This window comes from Frieseomelitta varia, unplaced genomic scaffold (assembly GCF_011392965.1).
Source record: "Frieseomelitta varia isolate USP_RPSP 00005682 unplaced genomic scaffold, Fvar_1.2 scaffold_873, whole genome shotgun sequence".
Classification (NCBI taxonomy): Eukaryota; Metazoa; Arthropoda; class Insecta; order Hymenoptera; family Apidae; genus Frieseomelitta; species Frieseomelitta varia.
Genome location: NW_025110671.1, coordinates 63,903 through 79,636, shown reverse-complemented (window position 1 = coordinate 79,636; position 15,734 = coordinate 63,903). Strand labels below are relative to the sequence as shown.

Here is a 15,734-nt window from a genome sequence, read left to right as displayed (position 1 = left end):
TATTTATCGAAAAAAGCTTAATTTACTTTCTTTTTTTTTTTAGTCACAATCAAACTATTTAAAATAAAATTGATCAGAATTAAATGCATATATATAATTCAATTTGAAGCAAGAAAAGAAAAGGGAATAATCATTGCATCATAAATGTCATGATGATTTTACTTTGTTATTAGCTATGATTTCTAATCTTTTTATTACCTTCGTAAGATCGATTTCTTTCTGCAATTTCAAATAATGTATTTGTCGCACGTTATGTATACTAGTCCACGTAGGTAGCAATTTACACAATAAACGTAGATGCTCCTCTAATTCAGCAGGAGTTAATTTAGCTTTAAAGGAATTTTCCAATTTAGTAATTACAAATTCCAATGTTAAAACTCCCTTTTTCTCGGCTACGAAAATGTTACGCAAAATTTTAACCAATTCGGGTAATCTTGAATACATCATAGCTTCTTTTTCGGCATTTGGTGAACGTGTCATAGCTTCCAACGCTTTAGCAGCTTGTTTAGCACGAACCTAATGTATAATTTGAAACATTAATATAACATTTTTTTTTATGAAGATATAATAAAACATAGAAATATTTACCTTTTCAAGAAGAGTCTTTGGTATGCCTTTTAGTGCACTAGTAAGATAATTATTGTGTACAGTAGGTGTAATAGGTGGAGTATCTATGATAGTAATATTAACTTTTTGCACATCAGTTTGGGTAGTAGTATTTACTTCATTTTTCTTTGGAGAAAGCGTCATCTTTGCTTCTGCCAATCGTTGCAACGCTTTTTCCATACGTGTGCCACAATTGAATAAAGATTTTGCTTTGTCTAAAACAGTTGATGAGATTAGTAGGAAAATTAAAATACATGAAAATCAAGAAGTATACACTTTTCTTTTTACCAAGAACATCTTTTGCACTTGTCATTCTTTCCGTGTTAGGTGGTCGTGGCAAATCAGATTGTTCAATTGATTTACAAGTTTCAATATCAAATTCAGGATGCCAACGCAGAATTTTTTCTTTCGGAACGTGCATTGGTGTTTCCAAATTGAGCAAAAATTTTTCATGTTCGTCTTTTACTTTATCTGCATTCAAAAAGATAAAAAGGTGATTTATCAAGATATAAAAAAAAAAAAAAATTTCTCAAAAAATTTGATATTAAACTAGGTACCAAGCAAGATATTGTAAAATTTCCTTCGTCTATCAAGCAATACTCGCGGTCCCATACTGACTTCTGATGCTGTTTTCAAAACATCATCTGCATCTGGGGTATTTCTTCCATCTCTTTCTTCAACAATTGGTGTTAGAATTAACTCATATTTATCTTGCTTAGACGAAGAACCAAATGTATGATGCTTTTCTTGACTGTAAACGTACGCGTCCGGAAAAATGGTCCTGATCTGTGCTAAATGCTCCAATGTGAAATTTTTACGCAACAGCTCTTGAACCGCAGGTTTCAGCTTCTTGAAAGTTATTGTTTCTTTACGATTGAACAACATTGCGGAAATCTGTAAAATTAGCAACGTAATATGTTTTTAAATATATAGTATGTAGTATACAATACAAAGCAAATTTTTATATAAAAAATAACGTACTGTATCAACGCATCTGAACGCCTCTGCCAAAAATCTATAGTGATACGGCAATGGTAAAATAGGAGTGGCACTTTCAGCAATTGATAAGTACTGTTGATAAGCAGGTGCTTTGGTTGGGCTACCTTTCACAGGGCTTGGCGTTGATTCTTTAGGATCGAATAAAATTCTACGTTGAGGGCTGACGTTCATCAGTTGCTTGTCTTTCAAAGGACTTAATATTGTTTTGCTAGGAGATTTGTATGCTTTCTGTGGACTGCAACAGCAACAATAATGCAAATGTTACGTAAAAACGTTTAGTAGATACAATAGTACACAATTAACAAAATAGATAATTTTGTTTCATAAATGTCCTACCTAACTGGTATCTCAAGCTGGATCTTCTCGAACTTCTGTATTTGTGGTTTCTTATTGTTCTGTTTGAGTGACTGTCCCAGCCTTTGCTCTTTATTCTTGAAACGAGTCAAAGAGGCTTTCAACTCCTTAAGTTTAGAAGATTTCTTCATTTTATTTCTTATATCATTCAAGGATAACTCCTGCTTCGCCAATCTGTCCATGGTTGAAGCTTTTTTTGGTGTCACACAGTTAACCAATGACTGGTCGGTTGAAGTATTCCTTGTGTTCTCAGTAGATTGATCGTTCTCAGTAGATTGATCGTTCTCAGTGGAATGATCGTTCTTCTTAGGTGTTTCTGGAAGTCTCTTCCTCGGACTCAGTGCACCTTTCTTCTCAAAGAGTACCTTCTTAATGCCAGAATCGTCGGCGATCTTCTGAAAACTCTCCCTGATATCTGCCTGGCCCTCCTCGTGGCCAGATAATTTTCGCGAACCTGTGGCTCGTCCGCGAGCACTGTGCTTGGGCGTTTTCTGGCCACTAGACTTAGGAGAATCAAACTGGATGTTCCGAACAGCTGTATTGGGCCTTGACGTACGATCATCGTCTGGTTCCTTGGCATGAACTAAAATAACCTTCGGACTCGTGCTCATTGTTTTCTCCTCTTGAATCGGAGCTAACTCGGAATTATCCTCGTCAGTCGACGATTGAATTTGGTTACTCACTGATCTGGATCTCTCTTGATCAAGAAGCAAAACTTTTGCTTTACTTCGCAAATCGTCAGTTGCTTGTCGTTTACGCGTATTAAAATACGCTGTTACTGACGGTTGAGACATTCCTTATATACGTATACACTAGAAGAAATCCGTTAAAGATTTTCAAAATTTTTGTATGATGTGCCCGGGCCAACTGACACAACTAACTGTGCGGGCGACGAGTCGCGCATAAACTCCCGCTATTTTCATTAGTTTAGGCGCCAAAACGACGGACTGTTATCTCTACCATCAGCGCGCGAAATTTGAACGTCGAACTCATTCAAGTACGTGTATACATTTGTTTTTCTCGTAATCTAACAATCAGATATAAATATTTGCAAAATGCTTATGTACAATATGAAGACATAATTAATTTGATACAATAATTAATACATTTAATGTAAAAATATTTATATGTAACGTGAAAATATGACTAACTCCTTTGAATACATCAAAGTACATATTTTTTTGAACTCGATAATATAATGCATTAAACCAATGCTTTAAAATTATTAAACATGATTGTAAAACCAAAAAATGTTTCATTTGTTAAAACATTAAATAACTGAAATAATTATAATAATGATTACAATCTCTGAAAACAGTAGTTTCTAGGTACTTTCTATGATAACTCAGAACCACAGTGAATCATTGTTTAGTAAACAAATACAATTTCAGATAATGACATTTATCTATTGATCTGTTACTCACCCAAAACTTTCACTTTTAAAGTACATAAGACATTTTAAGCATTGTAAAGCATATCTTAACAATTTCAGATAATGACATTTATCAATTGATCTGTTACTCACTCAAAACTTTTACTTTTAAAATACATAAGACATTTTAAGCATTGTAAAGCATAACTTAACAAAAATAAAACTAAATATTTCATTGTTTCAACAACTTGGAATTAAAAAATTATTTTCACCAATTATACTCTCATGCTTTCTTTCCTGCCTGATGTAAATCTGGCACTTCATATACAATCATTTTTATATTTTTATCTGTAAAATAAATATAATCTTTGTTATTTATACATGTACATACGCAGCACTTTAAATTATATGTGCACGTGTATGTCTCAATGAACGCGGCATTTAAATTTTTAAATATTTTATATCTAAATAGAACAAGATCTAAATTTGCAGTGTACGTCGCATTCAAAAGCAATTCTAAAGTATATGCCGCGTGTACGGATTAAAATGAAATTTTCGCATTAGAACGTTCAATTCAATTTGTAATAATTTTGTAAAAACACATGCGAAGTGATAAAACTATTTTGCAAATGTTAATAGAAATGTTGAAGTTAAATGTTGTGCTAAATACTTATTTCTAACTGTAAATCTATTTATTATTATATATTATATATTATATATATATTAATTTATAATATTTGTTTTAATTAAATGAAGCTTCCTTCATGTAACAGATTATAAACTAACCTTATTCAATCTGATTTAACCTTAAAATCATAGTTATTGGAAATGTTATTTTGTTCTTTTTTTAGATTATGAACATTGTTAGAAGTCTAAGTTTAGCTTTGAACAAAGTACCTGCAATTAAAGAAAAGTTGTTTTCCCCAAAATATTTATTTTATACAAATGTAACAATATCTGTTTCTCTTTCTGCTGTTGGAGATGTACTAGAACAACATTATGAAATATTAAAGGTATTCATATAAAACATTTATTTCAACGTGAAATTTTTTCTTAGTTTTCGATCATCGAATTGAGATATATAATGTAGTTGGTTTTATTATAGGGCGAGTGGTATGAATGGAGTTTTAAAAGAACAAGGAACATGGCAGTATCTGGCATGACCATTGGTATAGTATGTCATTACTGGTACAAATATTTAGATAATAAGTTACCAGGTCGTACAATTAACATTGTTATGAAAAAAGTTGTTATAGATCAGTTAGTCTGTTCCCCTCTTTGCATTGCAATGTTCTTTTTGACATTAGGTATTTTAGAAAAAAGTGATTGGTCCGAATTGAAAAATGAAATTATTCAGAAAGCACATAGATTATACATAGCAGAATGGATTATTTGGCCACCAGCCCAAACTTTTAATTTCTATTTTCTGCCCAATAAATATAGAATTCTTTATGATAATACTATATCTCTAGGCTATGATGTGTATACTAGTCATGTGAAACATGATAATTTAATACACAGTTAAAAAAAATAGTAAATTTTTAGATAGGCAATAAACTTTTAGATAGGCTAAATTGTGGTAAATTCTAAATAAATTTGTAAATTGTATAGTAATGTTATTTTTTAGAAATAAAACAAAAACCTAACTTCTACTTATAAACTGTACATGTTCTTTAATTAAATGAACAGAGAAAAATAGATAAATAATAAATAACATTTTAGAAACATAAATATACTTATTTATTTTCGTATAAAAATTAATAATGTAAAAAAAAACTGAATAAATCGTCTTAAACATTCTCCTTTGTTTCACAAAGCTTTTATGATAAAATTGTACAAACTTATACATTTACTATACTTTATATTTACATGTACATGAAATCTGCTTTTTACAGTGAATTTTATTAATCATAGAAGTCTTTTTCAAAACATTCCATCATGAATACCAATAGGTACAAGCACTGCAATAAATAATAACAAATTACGAGCCACCAGTCTCCAATCATTTGGTACTGCATATGGTGCTAATACTTGAGTTAATCTATGTATCTGTTAAAATAAATGAAATATTATTATAACATATTTTACACTTTACAAACATCATTACAAATTTATCTAAACATAATGAATTATAAATATAAAAATAATAAAATACTTACTTCGTGACTTGCACATATAAAGATGAATGACGTAACTAAAAGATTTAACACTGGAAATCTAGGCAGTAGAACTAATACACCATGTGAATCTGCTGCCAACCAAATGTGACCTTGTGCGACTAGAGTTTCTAAACTAATGCGACCTAAGCCAGTCAAAAGAGCTGAATGTTTACCACGTAGTGCTAATGATGCATTTCTAAGCGCTATGTATCCTATAATCTGTAATTAAGAAATTACATTTAAATTTAATCGTTCGAAAATAAATTTAAAAATAAACTATATTCACAGATAATTACTGGTATAAATGCAACGTATGAATGAATTTCTTCACATTCGGATACTGAATGACACAATATCGTAAAAGTAGTATAAGCGGTTAGAGAAATTAATGCTAGCAAAGATGATAACGCAGTTCCTGGAATGTGATCTATTCTTTGCAAAGCTACAAGACCTGCCCCAAAAGTTACGCCCCAAGCTATACTATATCTATCCACTCTCCAACGTGACCACCATTCACGTATATCGTCATCAGTTGTAACAAATAATGCTTTCCATGGCCTTGTTACAAATACTTTTTCGAAGAATACCTATTACGTGACCATACATTGTATATTTTTGTTACAGTATATATTCTAGATGTGAATAACTTGTAAATCAATACCTCTGACATATACAATATTGTAATCATTGATACAAGACCTAAAAGTTTCAGTGCGAGATATAACAAAGCTCTTGGTCCATATTCGTTTAGATTGCCAGAATATATTCTCGGTGGTAACCAGGCTAAGAAATAAATGACTAAAAACCAGAATGAAACTAATGGAACAAAATGGTAAAACTGGTATGGCCTGTTCATACAAAGGCATAGAGACACTGTTAGAAAATTTAGCCTAAACATTACCTGAAAAATAATAAATAGATGTATAACACGTAATTTATATATATGATGATTAATATTTTAATAATACGTACTCGTGCAAATCTCACTAAAGAAACATCACCTGTCTGCCAAAAATAACAAAAATGTCCATATCCAGAAAGAAATAAATAAGCAGAATTAATTAATCTTAGATACATATAAATAGGCAAAACGTTTTTAGCCCCAGTAACATGATAGATCAACACTACAGCTTGCATCAATCCTCTCCACTCATCTGTTTGTTCTCGATTTAAAGTTCTTGGACCTCTTTCTCTATCCTCAGTAAAAAATAAACCAAGAGCCAATATGTAGCCAAGAGGTAACCAAAAACTAAATTCACTATAGTATTTATTCTCCTTCATAAAAAAATTTGTTCTAAATACAAATACAAGTGAAAATTCATTATTAATAACGATTATCAAAATGATCATATAAGGAAAAAGTTTTTATATACCTATCACATAAATAAAAATAATATAAGATGATCGATAAAAGAGCCAATGATGTCATTAATGTATAAAAATCTTGTACTTCTGATTGCTCAATTTGTCTAATTTCAGAATTATTTGCTTCCTCAGTATTCTTCACTTCAACAGTAGTAAGGCGCGAGTAAGAAATTTCAGTTCGATGACAAAATTTTCTGTACAACCACATTCCACCACCAATTACTACACTGTAATGAACTGTTATTTACTATTTACTTAACAGAAAATTCAGCCACATATAAAAGATTACCATAAAGCAAGTGCAGATAAGCTTAATAGCTGTAATGTTGTAGCTGGTTCTGGGTAACTACAACAACTACCATCATCAAAATTCATATGATCGTTGCAATAAGTGTTCAATAATATTTGAATCTTATGTCTCAAAGATAAAGGACTAGCTAAATATCCGTCTGGACTTTGCTCTAATACACCTGCACCAACAAGTTTACTGCTTTCCCATATGTGAGCTTCACTATGAGATAGTATCTATATATGATAAATATGTAAGCAAACTCTTCTAAAATAATTGTACAAAAAAAAATTCTTAAATAAAGTTTACCTTTATTGCTGCTTTATTACATAAATTAATCTGCCTGTTACCTATGCCTGATAATTGGGCTGGCAATCTTTCTTTTAACACTGGATCTTGAAGCATCCATAAATATTTTGTATTTTTTTTAACTAAAAAGTCCACTGGTTGTACAAGTCTTACCAATCCCATACTATACTCAGAATACAATTGAGCATCACTATTATTATTAGCAAGAATTGTTTTTGCTCCACAACCTGAAATAATTAAGCTAGGTGCATCAGTTTTCTGAAAAGTAAAAATCATTATTATCCCATATTTTAATTTAAAGTGTGTTTTTGTACTCAAAATAGATAACTACTATCCAGTTCCTAAGATCTTCTATCATAGAATTATCTAATTGAGATCTCCATAGAAATTGTACATTTAATCTAAGTTGTGCATCATTAAAATTTAAGTCAGAATTCTCTGGTAATTCTGTCAAATCTGATGCTTTTCCATCAATTACAAATTGTGATATAAAAGATTTATATAACTGTCTAATCCTAGCATCTCCGATAAATGCAAAATGATTACGGTGGCCCATGAAAGCTAGATATCTCAAACATCTGCGGCTGTCTCTACGTAGAAAATGATATTTTTAAAAAGTATTTTTTACACATTTGTAACAATATTAGAATGGCTTAGATTTTTACGTTTGTGTATAATAATGCATCATACAGCCATAAGGTTGCCATTCTTTGTCTCCTTTATATCTTCCTTCTGTTAGTAACCACTTACAAGAATCGCTACCTGAATAACATATATATACGATTTATACTTTTAATGCAAAGTAATATAACAAAATGTACTACAATAAAATGCTATTACATGGAAAAGTTTAAAAATACTTACCATATATAAGGTGCATCAATCCATGATACAGAATAAAACATAAGACAAGTGCGGTAGCTAGCTTTTTAGCACTTGCTACAGTAATTAAGCTAATAAAATATTCTGCTGAAGTCATCAATAATTTATCTTTTGCTTACATCGACACTGAAACAGAAAATTTGTCTTTATAATAAACTATTTTACAAGAATGTAAGAATGTTGCACAAACAATAAGACTGATTATTCATACATTTAACTTATAGAAATTTAAATATAATTACCTATAAATATAGGTACAAGCAGGTCCTTAAAAACTACTGTATTGTAACTGAAATGATTTAACCAGTGAATTTTACCATTTTAGGCAGCCTACAATGTAATTGCAGATTGTTCATAAAATTAATGATATAATAAACCACATGTATATTTCATTTGCAACGATTTTAAACAATTTGTTCATGATAATTTCTGCCATGTTAATCATACAAATAAAATATTATATTCGTAATATACATGTATAAACGATTTTTTATTGGTTGTTTAAACGACGACCAATATCAACCAGAATTGCAATAGTTGTGACTTGAACTTAGAACAAAACAAAAAGAAAAAAAAGAATTAACAACTATATACAGATTGCCTCGTGTAGTTATTTCATTTTTTCTTTTTTTTTTTTTAAATGAACTTAAATCAAAAGAATCGGAATCAAAGGGGGTCAGAAATTAACGTACATTACAATTTGTACAATTTAATATACATATCCACACGTAATCACAGTTCTTTTTACATAAATAATCATTCGTCTGAAAATTCATCAGATCTGAAGTGACAACAATTATTTATTTTGATTCACTTGATGTTGACAGTCGCAAAATTGTTGCGTTTCATTCACTTCAAATATTTATCACCCGTTGTAATACAGTGACAGTAGTTTATTACGTACTCGCCTTAGTACCTGGGAATGGCTGTCAAATTCAACTGATTTACGTTGGTCCCCACTACGCGTTTTCTGACTGTCGTGCTACCGCTCTTTTTTCAACGCACGACTGCGTAACGCGAAATTTAAAGGAAAAGAAAGAAAAAGGAGAGAAATAAAAGCAAAAAAAAAAAAAAAAAATGCAAAGCGCCCTGACCGTGGCAACTTTATATTCTTAAGCGAGAGGAGCAAGCAGAGCAAAGTAATTCGCGTTATGTTGCAATGAGCGATAAATCGACAATGGCGGCAATGTCCCCGTCGAAGGTAAGTTAGTGGGAAAATTTCTTTTGATATATGTCGAAGTTCGGCGCATCTTTACATTTTGATGAACGTTTGGATAGGTTGTTCAAAGCTTGACGTGTTTTTGAAAAGTTAGAGAAACGTGGCCTTCGTTAAAAGGGAAATACGCTCGCGTATTATTCATCGACATTCGGATGACGTTTCATGTCAAATTGGACGCGTTGCATCTCACTGTTCTATCTCCATCGAGAGTTATTTTTTGATAGCTAGTTCTTTTTGAAAAGTAACGAATAAATGAGGACCTGATATTGCAATTGCCTCTTTGAAAGACAATTCATTATGCGTGACGATAAACCAATTTTTATTTTGCGTTCGATCAATTGTATTGTGTGGCGATTCGTCTCGTGTACATTATATGTTTTTGAATTAGAATAGATATCTTTTGTACAATCAGAAAACTATATTTCATTTTTAAGATATTATTACACACTAATAATATTGACACATTAAGTTATTATTCAACCTTTTTGAATGTTTGAGTGTATAAAGTTTTTATATTCAAGCAAACAGTTTATACAATTTTAATGTATGATTAGACTTTAAGTAGTAAGAACCTTAGATAGTTCTGTTATATATAAAAAATTTCATTTCAGCGAAGGCTACAGAAGGAGTTAACATCTTTAATACGTGAACCTCCGCCAGGTGTACATGTCGATGAAGATCTTACTAGTCAAAATTTAACGCAATGGATTGTTCACATGGAAGGTGCAAAAGGCACCTTGTACGAAGGCGAACAATTTCAATTGCAATTTAGATTCAGCTCCAAATATCCTTTTGATTCACCGGAAGTGACTTTCATAGGTGGAAATATACCAATACATCCACATATTTATAGCAATGGGCATATCTGTTTATCCATTTTAACAGAAGATTGGTCTCCTGCTTTGAGTGTACAAAGCATTTGTTTAAGTATTGTATCAATGTTGAGCAGTTGTAAAGAAAAGGTAAGAGAGAAAGTTTTTTTGCATGGACCTAATAAAAATATGCTTAAAAGTAATTTTTTACTGCAGAAAAGGCCACCTGATAATTCCTTTTATGTTAAAACATGCAGTAAAAATCCAAAGAAGACAAAGTGGTGGTATCATGGTAAGTATATACATATAAACATATAAAATTGATACATTATGATTGTAAGTTCTATATTCAGAATTTTTTTTATAACATGTAATAACAAGATTTTTTGTTTATTTAACAAATATCTATTATGAAAATTATGCAGCATTTTCTATTATATTTTGTACAGATGACAATGTGTAACAGCAACTGCAAAAGTTATTAACAACTTGTCAATATGCAGTTAATGCTGGACCAAGTGGAATAACATTTTTTGTGTCTTAAAATTATTATTAAAGTTTCATAGACAAAATTGCTGAAGTAATTTTATCACGTATTTAAAGAATTAGATGCATAAGTTAGAGAACAAAAAAGGAAAAAAAAAAGAAAAAACAAAGGCTGCATATTACTTATTATTATAATAAAGGAGTGATGTAAAATGCGTGAGTTATCAAGTTATAAATTATTATGATGTTATTATAAATGATACATATTATCCCACAGTTGAATAGAAAAAGCATAAATTACAAAATGCAAAAAATGCAGCCAAGGAGAGTGCATAATACTAACAAGCAATGAAAGTGTTTCATTATTTGTGTAGAAAATGCACTATAGAATGGTATCAAATTAATATATTACAATAATCATTATTAAAATAGTATTCTTAAAAATATAGATTATGCTTGTTATCTTGTTTATTTATGTATTCATATCTCACTATATCAGTTTAGACAAAAAAAAATGTAAGCAATTACTTTAACTGAATATTGCGGTGTGCAATCTAAATTAACTATAAGCATAAATATATATCTGAATGTACAATATTACTTAATTCTATGTTTCTGGAGGCAATCAGAATGCTGTTCACTATTTTTTAAACTGGAATATGCTAAGTTGCACATAATGTCATTAGAATTCTGACATGTATTATTATTGATCAATAAAACTCATCCTTTTATAGAATAATGTGAAAAGATTTGTTGTTACTGATATTTATTAGAAATGCTTCAATTACACAGAGACCTGAATAATATCTTGTAATGTAAGATTAAAGTAACATATACAATACAAAGTTTGTATTTGACAAATAAAAACATGATTCATTTCAAAATAAATGATTTAATTCAATAATACATCCATCATAACTTAATTGTCGTTGTTTTTTTGTAATTTAATACAAAACTTAGAGAATTTGAATTTATCCATTCAAATTGAACTATGCTAACAGATTAAATCAAATTTACAATTTAACATAACCTTACTAAAATGAAGTTATCACAAAGTATGTTTAAAAAAAATTGATTAGTTCTTCTTTTATTTGGATTAACTTATTACAATAATTGGACGAAATTTCGATCAATATGTACGAAATACGCATGTTACAAAATGTTAAAATATACACACATATAACTTTCAGGTCTCGTGTCGATCTTGCATATAGAATGTAAAGATCCAATGTTATTGGAGATTTCAAATGAATTAAAAATGGCCGCGTACGAGATAATTAAAATGTCTCAATGTATTAAATAAGTCGAAGTCACGCGTGCATGTTAATTTAATGCGAGGATTTAATCATATTATACATATCAGAATGAATATTCGAACGAGGAAAACCATCATTTGTGGTGTCATTATATCATTAAGTCTGTTGTACTTGTATACAAATCGGTTCTTATATACAAGTGTACGGGATAAGAACATTTCTTTAAAGTTGCTTCTTGCTGCTGCTATAACAGCAGCAGAAATTGGTGGTTCTGAAGTGATAGCAGTTCACAATCAAGCAAAATTTGAAATAGAAAGCAAAGGAAAAACAAAAGAGGGTAATTAAGTATTTATACTATTTCATACATGGATAATACATGATATTATAAATCTAGAAAATGCGTATTACAAACACATATTATATGTACATAATCGCATAAGTGACTTTGTGCCATTTTTTATTCTGATAGGATTAAATGATTTAGTAACGGAGGCAGACTATAGATCACATTGTGCAATGTATCATTCCTTGTTAGAAGTATTTCCAAGTATAACAGTAATATCAGAGGAAACATCAAAAAATTGTGATAAAGTTGTAATGTCAAATATAAAAGATAATATTAACATCTTAAATGATTATGACATTAAGGACGAAATTATCAATACAGATGATATTACTGTGTGGATTGATCCTTTAGATGCAACAAAAGAATTTACAGGTTTTTCAAATTATATCTTTTTATCTATCATACTCTCTTTATAATCTGTTTTATTAATTTTTTCTAATCTATTTCAATAAATCATTTTCCTTTCAGAGAATTTACTGCAATATATTACGACTATGGTTTGTGTTGCTGTTAAAGGAAAACCTGTAATGGGTGTTATATATAAACCATTTGAAACAAAACAAAATTCTAGCCTGTTTTGGTCATGGACCAATCATGCAATTTCAAAAAATTTACAAATATTGCATAAGGTAACATGCATTAAAAATGTAGTAAAAGATGTGTTCTACAAAATCTTTCTTTTTAAATTAGTTAGAAGATGAAAAAACGCCAATACTGATTATATCACAATCACATGCAGGCCAAATTTACAATGTTGCCAAGATTGCATTTGGTAAAGATGTGAACATTATTTCAGCAGCTGGTGCAGGTAATTCTTTTAGTTTCATTTAGTCTAATCTTTTTCTTTTATGAATCAATAAATTTATTACATTGCCTATACTTAGGTTACAAATTCTTAGAGGTTGTAAGTGGAAATGCAACGGCGTATGTCCATATGACTGCAATAAAAAAGTGGGACATTTGTGCAGGAACTGCAATTCTTACTGCTCTTGGTGGAACAGTTACTCAGTTGTTTGACCAACAATTATTAAGTTTTAGTCCAAGTGATTCCAAAGTACTTCAATGGGGCCTTTTAGCTACCATGAGTAATCACGCTTGGTATTTAGATAAGTTTTCAAATGTTTAATGGAAATACTAAAGCTTCAAATTTTATTATCCACTTTCAAGTGGTATTTCAATATATTCTTCCCGCTAAAGACTCTTCTGTAAAGATCATAAATATGTTAAAGACTTGATAGAATCTAATCCAACAAAACAAATATTTAATTTCAAAATATTTATTTAAAAGTTCATATATGACGTTGTTTCAGAGTGAACATGTTCTATATATCAATAATTTTATGTAATTATTTTACATAATTTTACATAAATGTTTACTGTAAGAAACCGATATTGTACAATTTATTGTTGTCATTTATATATCTTATACGCGTTCATCAGTAGATTAATTTTAGATAAATTCTGTGATACTACAAGTTTTATCTGTTTATTTTATTAAAAAAAAGAAACAATAAATGTTTTTCTACAATGATCTTATACAATAGTATTCTGTAAAATCGATTTCTTTGCACGTGTAAAAGTAAGTCTTTCTTAATGTACAACGATGTTGTATATTAGATATCATAAATTAATTTATGATAAAAAAAAGCATTGAAATTTGTAATAAAAATAACACACACTCAATTAATTTAAGCTAATGTTACTCTTTCATCAGAAATAGTTATTTCTGATATTTTCTTTAATTTTTTATTGAATTTACTAGATGCTTTCTCTTGCAATATGGTATTTGAACATGAATTCATATACTGTGAAATTGCTTTTTTTTGCAATTTCTTTAAGGAGATTTCTCCTTTACTCTTCACTATATCTAAAATAGTATGTTTCCAATTGAAAGTTGATTTTTCTCTGGTATTGTCACATTGATTGACCGATGTTTCAGAAAATGAAGTATTTTCATTTTTCTTCACAGGTACATTTGTAACATTTTTATTTTTCTTCTTTGAAATTTGATCTTGCGTAGCTTTTACACCATCTTGCGTAACTTCTACACTACTTCTTCTTTTTTTGATAACAGGTTCTTCCACTTGTTCCTGGACTGTCTCAGACACTGTCCTCTTTTTCGATTTCTTCTTTTTAATCTTATTGATTGCATCATTACAGCCATTTTCTGTATCATTTACTTTACTTTTGTTTAGATGATCTTCATTTCTATTTTCTCTAGATATATTTTCATTATTTTGGTTTTCAATTACATTGTTTTCCTGGTGTGTATTCACATTGTCTGCATTATTTACCTTTTCATTTCCTTTACCTATGTATTAAGCACATACAATATTTCCTATGAGTTTATAATTATAGTTAAATCAACATTAAAATAACTACTGAGAACTTACCATTTTCCTGTTGCTTTTCATCCTGTGTATTAGTACTTGGCATGCTGTTCTTAAAAGCCGTTTCCATTTTATCCCACACAGTATTAACAACCTGTCCATTTACTTTATTGCCTATTGCATTCTTCACAAAGTTTAAAAATTTGATTTTCTTGCGTGGAATGTTATCATACTTTGATAAGATATTTAGGAAGTTTCGTTCCGCAATTGAGAAATTTGTCCCACTATTTAGTAAATTATTTACTATATCGATCCATTGTTTTTGCTTTTTTTCACCTTTATTTGCATTAGCCTTTGGAACATAGTCCTTGCCCCCATATCTCTCAGCCTCGCTTTTACACTTCGTATGCACCACATACTCCTCACCTCTTGGAATAACAAATAAATAGATCTTACGGAAGGAAATACAACGAAGAAATTCTATTTCGACTGAGTTACTTACCGAAAATCTTTGAAACAATCGACACATGTTAAAAAAGGCGCGGAACGGCACTGAAATTCGTAATGCTTCGCAACCTTTGGTTTTTGCAGCGTTTCACCGCAGTTATTGCAAGTGAAAACAACCATCTTGTATACTTTTGCTTCAAAAATAATCAAAGACTATCTTTATGAAATATAAATGAAGACAAATCTACGGAACGTAATTGAAAAAAATAATAAAAAATAAATCTACACGTTGTGCAAATTCGGTGTTTCAAGCTAACCAAATTTCCTCGTTCCAAAGTTATATAGTAACACGTGCAATCGAATGCTTAGAATTTATATCGTGCTTACATTACATTGGGCTTTGTGGGTAGTTTCATAGAAATCAATGAACAAGTTTGTTGCATAGATGTGACTCTACAAAATGTCAACACACTAAATTTTAAATTTAACAAGTTACGTTCACA

At 30.0% G+C, this 15,734-nt stretch overlaps 6 protein-coding genes across 11 annotated transcripts; 3 read left to right on the top strand and 3 right to left on the bottom strand.

The window, feature by feature from the left end:
- Window positions 1–57: 57 nt before the first annotated feature.
- On the bottom strand, window positions 58–3,034 carry LOC122536797 (DNA replication factor Cdt1). Its single transcript, XM_043669476.1, has 6 exons — window positions 1,942–3,034; window positions 1,588–1,840; window positions 1,164–1,500; window positions 895–1,077; window positions 589–821; window positions 58–516 (listed from the first exon to the last, which is right to left on the bottom strand). Exons 1-6 carry the CDS (start codon window positions 2,751–2,753, stop codon window positions 148–150), a joined length of 2,187 nt encoding a protein of 728 aa, XP_043525411.1. The 5' UTR covers window positions 2,754–3,034; the 3' UTR covers window positions 58–147.
- A 694-nt stretch (window positions 3,035–3,728) lies between these two features.
- Window positions 3,729–4,996, top strand: LOC122536802 (mpv17-like protein 2). Of its 3 annotated transcripts, none has more exons than XM_043669489.1 (3): window positions 3,729–3,824; window positions 4,183–4,344; window positions 4,437–4,856. In XM_043669489.1, exons 2-3 carry the CDS (start codon window positions 4,186–4,188, stop codon window positions 4,854–4,856), a joined length of 579 nt encoding a protein of 192 aa, XP_043525424.1. In that variant the 5' UTR covers window positions 3,729–3,824; window positions 4,183–4,185. The 3 variants fall into 3 exon arrangements, with proteins under 3 accessions (XP_043525424.1, XP_043525423.1, XP_043525425.1); XM_043669488.1 differs by having other exon boundaries at window positions 3,731–4,013; XM_043669490.1 differs by lacking the exon at window positions 3,729–3,824 and having other exon boundaries at window positions 4,437–4,996.
- Window positions 4,997–5,134: 138 nt separating this feature from the next.
- LOC122536795 (N-acetylneuraminate 9-O-acetyltransferase) lies at window positions 5,135–9,115 on the bottom strand. 4 transcript variants are annotated; one of them, XM_043669473.1, is made up of 13 exons: window positions 9,028–9,112; window positions 8,578–8,665; window positions 8,318–8,461; window positions 8,119–8,215; window positions 7,785–8,043; window positions 7,454–7,711; window positions 7,145–7,380; window positions 6,864–7,082; window positions 6,463–6,784; window positions 6,152–6,391; window positions 5,787–6,077; window positions 5,491–5,709; window positions 5,135–5,380 (listed from the first exon to the last, which is right to left on the bottom strand). In XM_043669473.1, exons 3-13 carry the CDS (start codon window positions 8,430–8,432, stop codon window positions 5,255–5,257), a joined length of 2,382 nt encoding a protein of 793 aa, XP_043525408.1. In that variant the 5' UTR covers window positions 8,433–8,461; window positions 8,578–8,665; window positions 9,028–9,112; the 3' UTR covers window positions 5,135–5,254. The 4 variants fall into 4 exon arrangements, with proteins under 4 accessions (XP_043525408.1, XP_043525410.1, XP_043525407.1 ...); XM_043669475.1 differs by lacking the exon at window positions 8,578–8,665 and having other exon boundaries at window positions 9,028–9,115; XM_043669472.1 differs by lacking the exon at window positions 9,028–9,112 and having other exon boundaries at window positions 8,578–8,958.
- A 256-nt stretch (window positions 9,116–9,371) lies between these two features.
- On the top strand, window positions 9,372–11,599 carry LOC122536803 (ubiquitin-conjugating enzyme E2 W). Its single transcript, XM_043669491.1, has 4 exons — window positions 9,372–9,536; window positions 10,166–10,516; window positions 10,583–10,658; window positions 10,816–11,599. Exons 1-4 carry the CDS (start codon window positions 9,495–9,497, stop codon window positions 10,827–10,829), a joined length of 483 nt encoding a protein of 160 aa, XP_043525426.1. The 5' UTR covers window positions 9,372–9,494; the 3' UTR covers window positions 10,830–11,599.
- A 584-nt stretch (window positions 11,600–12,183) lies between these two features.
- LOC122536801 (putative inositol monophosphatase 3) lies at window positions 12,184–13,606 on the top strand. The gene is made up of 5 exons (XM_043669487.1): window positions 12,184–12,445; window positions 12,578–12,826; window positions 12,923–13,083; window positions 13,145–13,262; window positions 13,339–13,606. The coding sequence occupies exons 1-5, from the start codon at window positions 12,184–12,186 to the stop codon at window positions 13,578–13,580; spliced, it is 1,032 nt and encodes a 343-aa protein (XP_043525422.1). The 3' UTR covers window positions 13,581–13,606.
- Window positions 13,293–15,654, bottom strand: LOC122536800 (cell growth-regulating nucleolar protein). The gene is made up of 3 exons (XM_043669485.1): window positions 15,287–15,654; window positions 14,848–15,212; window positions 13,293–14,765 (listed from the first exon to the last, which is right to left on the bottom strand). Exons 1-3 carry the CDS (start codon window positions 15,409–15,411, stop codon window positions 14,143–14,145), a joined length of 1,113 nt encoding a protein of 370 aa, XP_043525420.1. The 5' UTR covers window positions 15,412–15,654; the 3' UTR covers window positions 13,293–14,142.
- Between the last annotated feature and the right edge of the window lie 80 nt (window positions 15,655–15,734).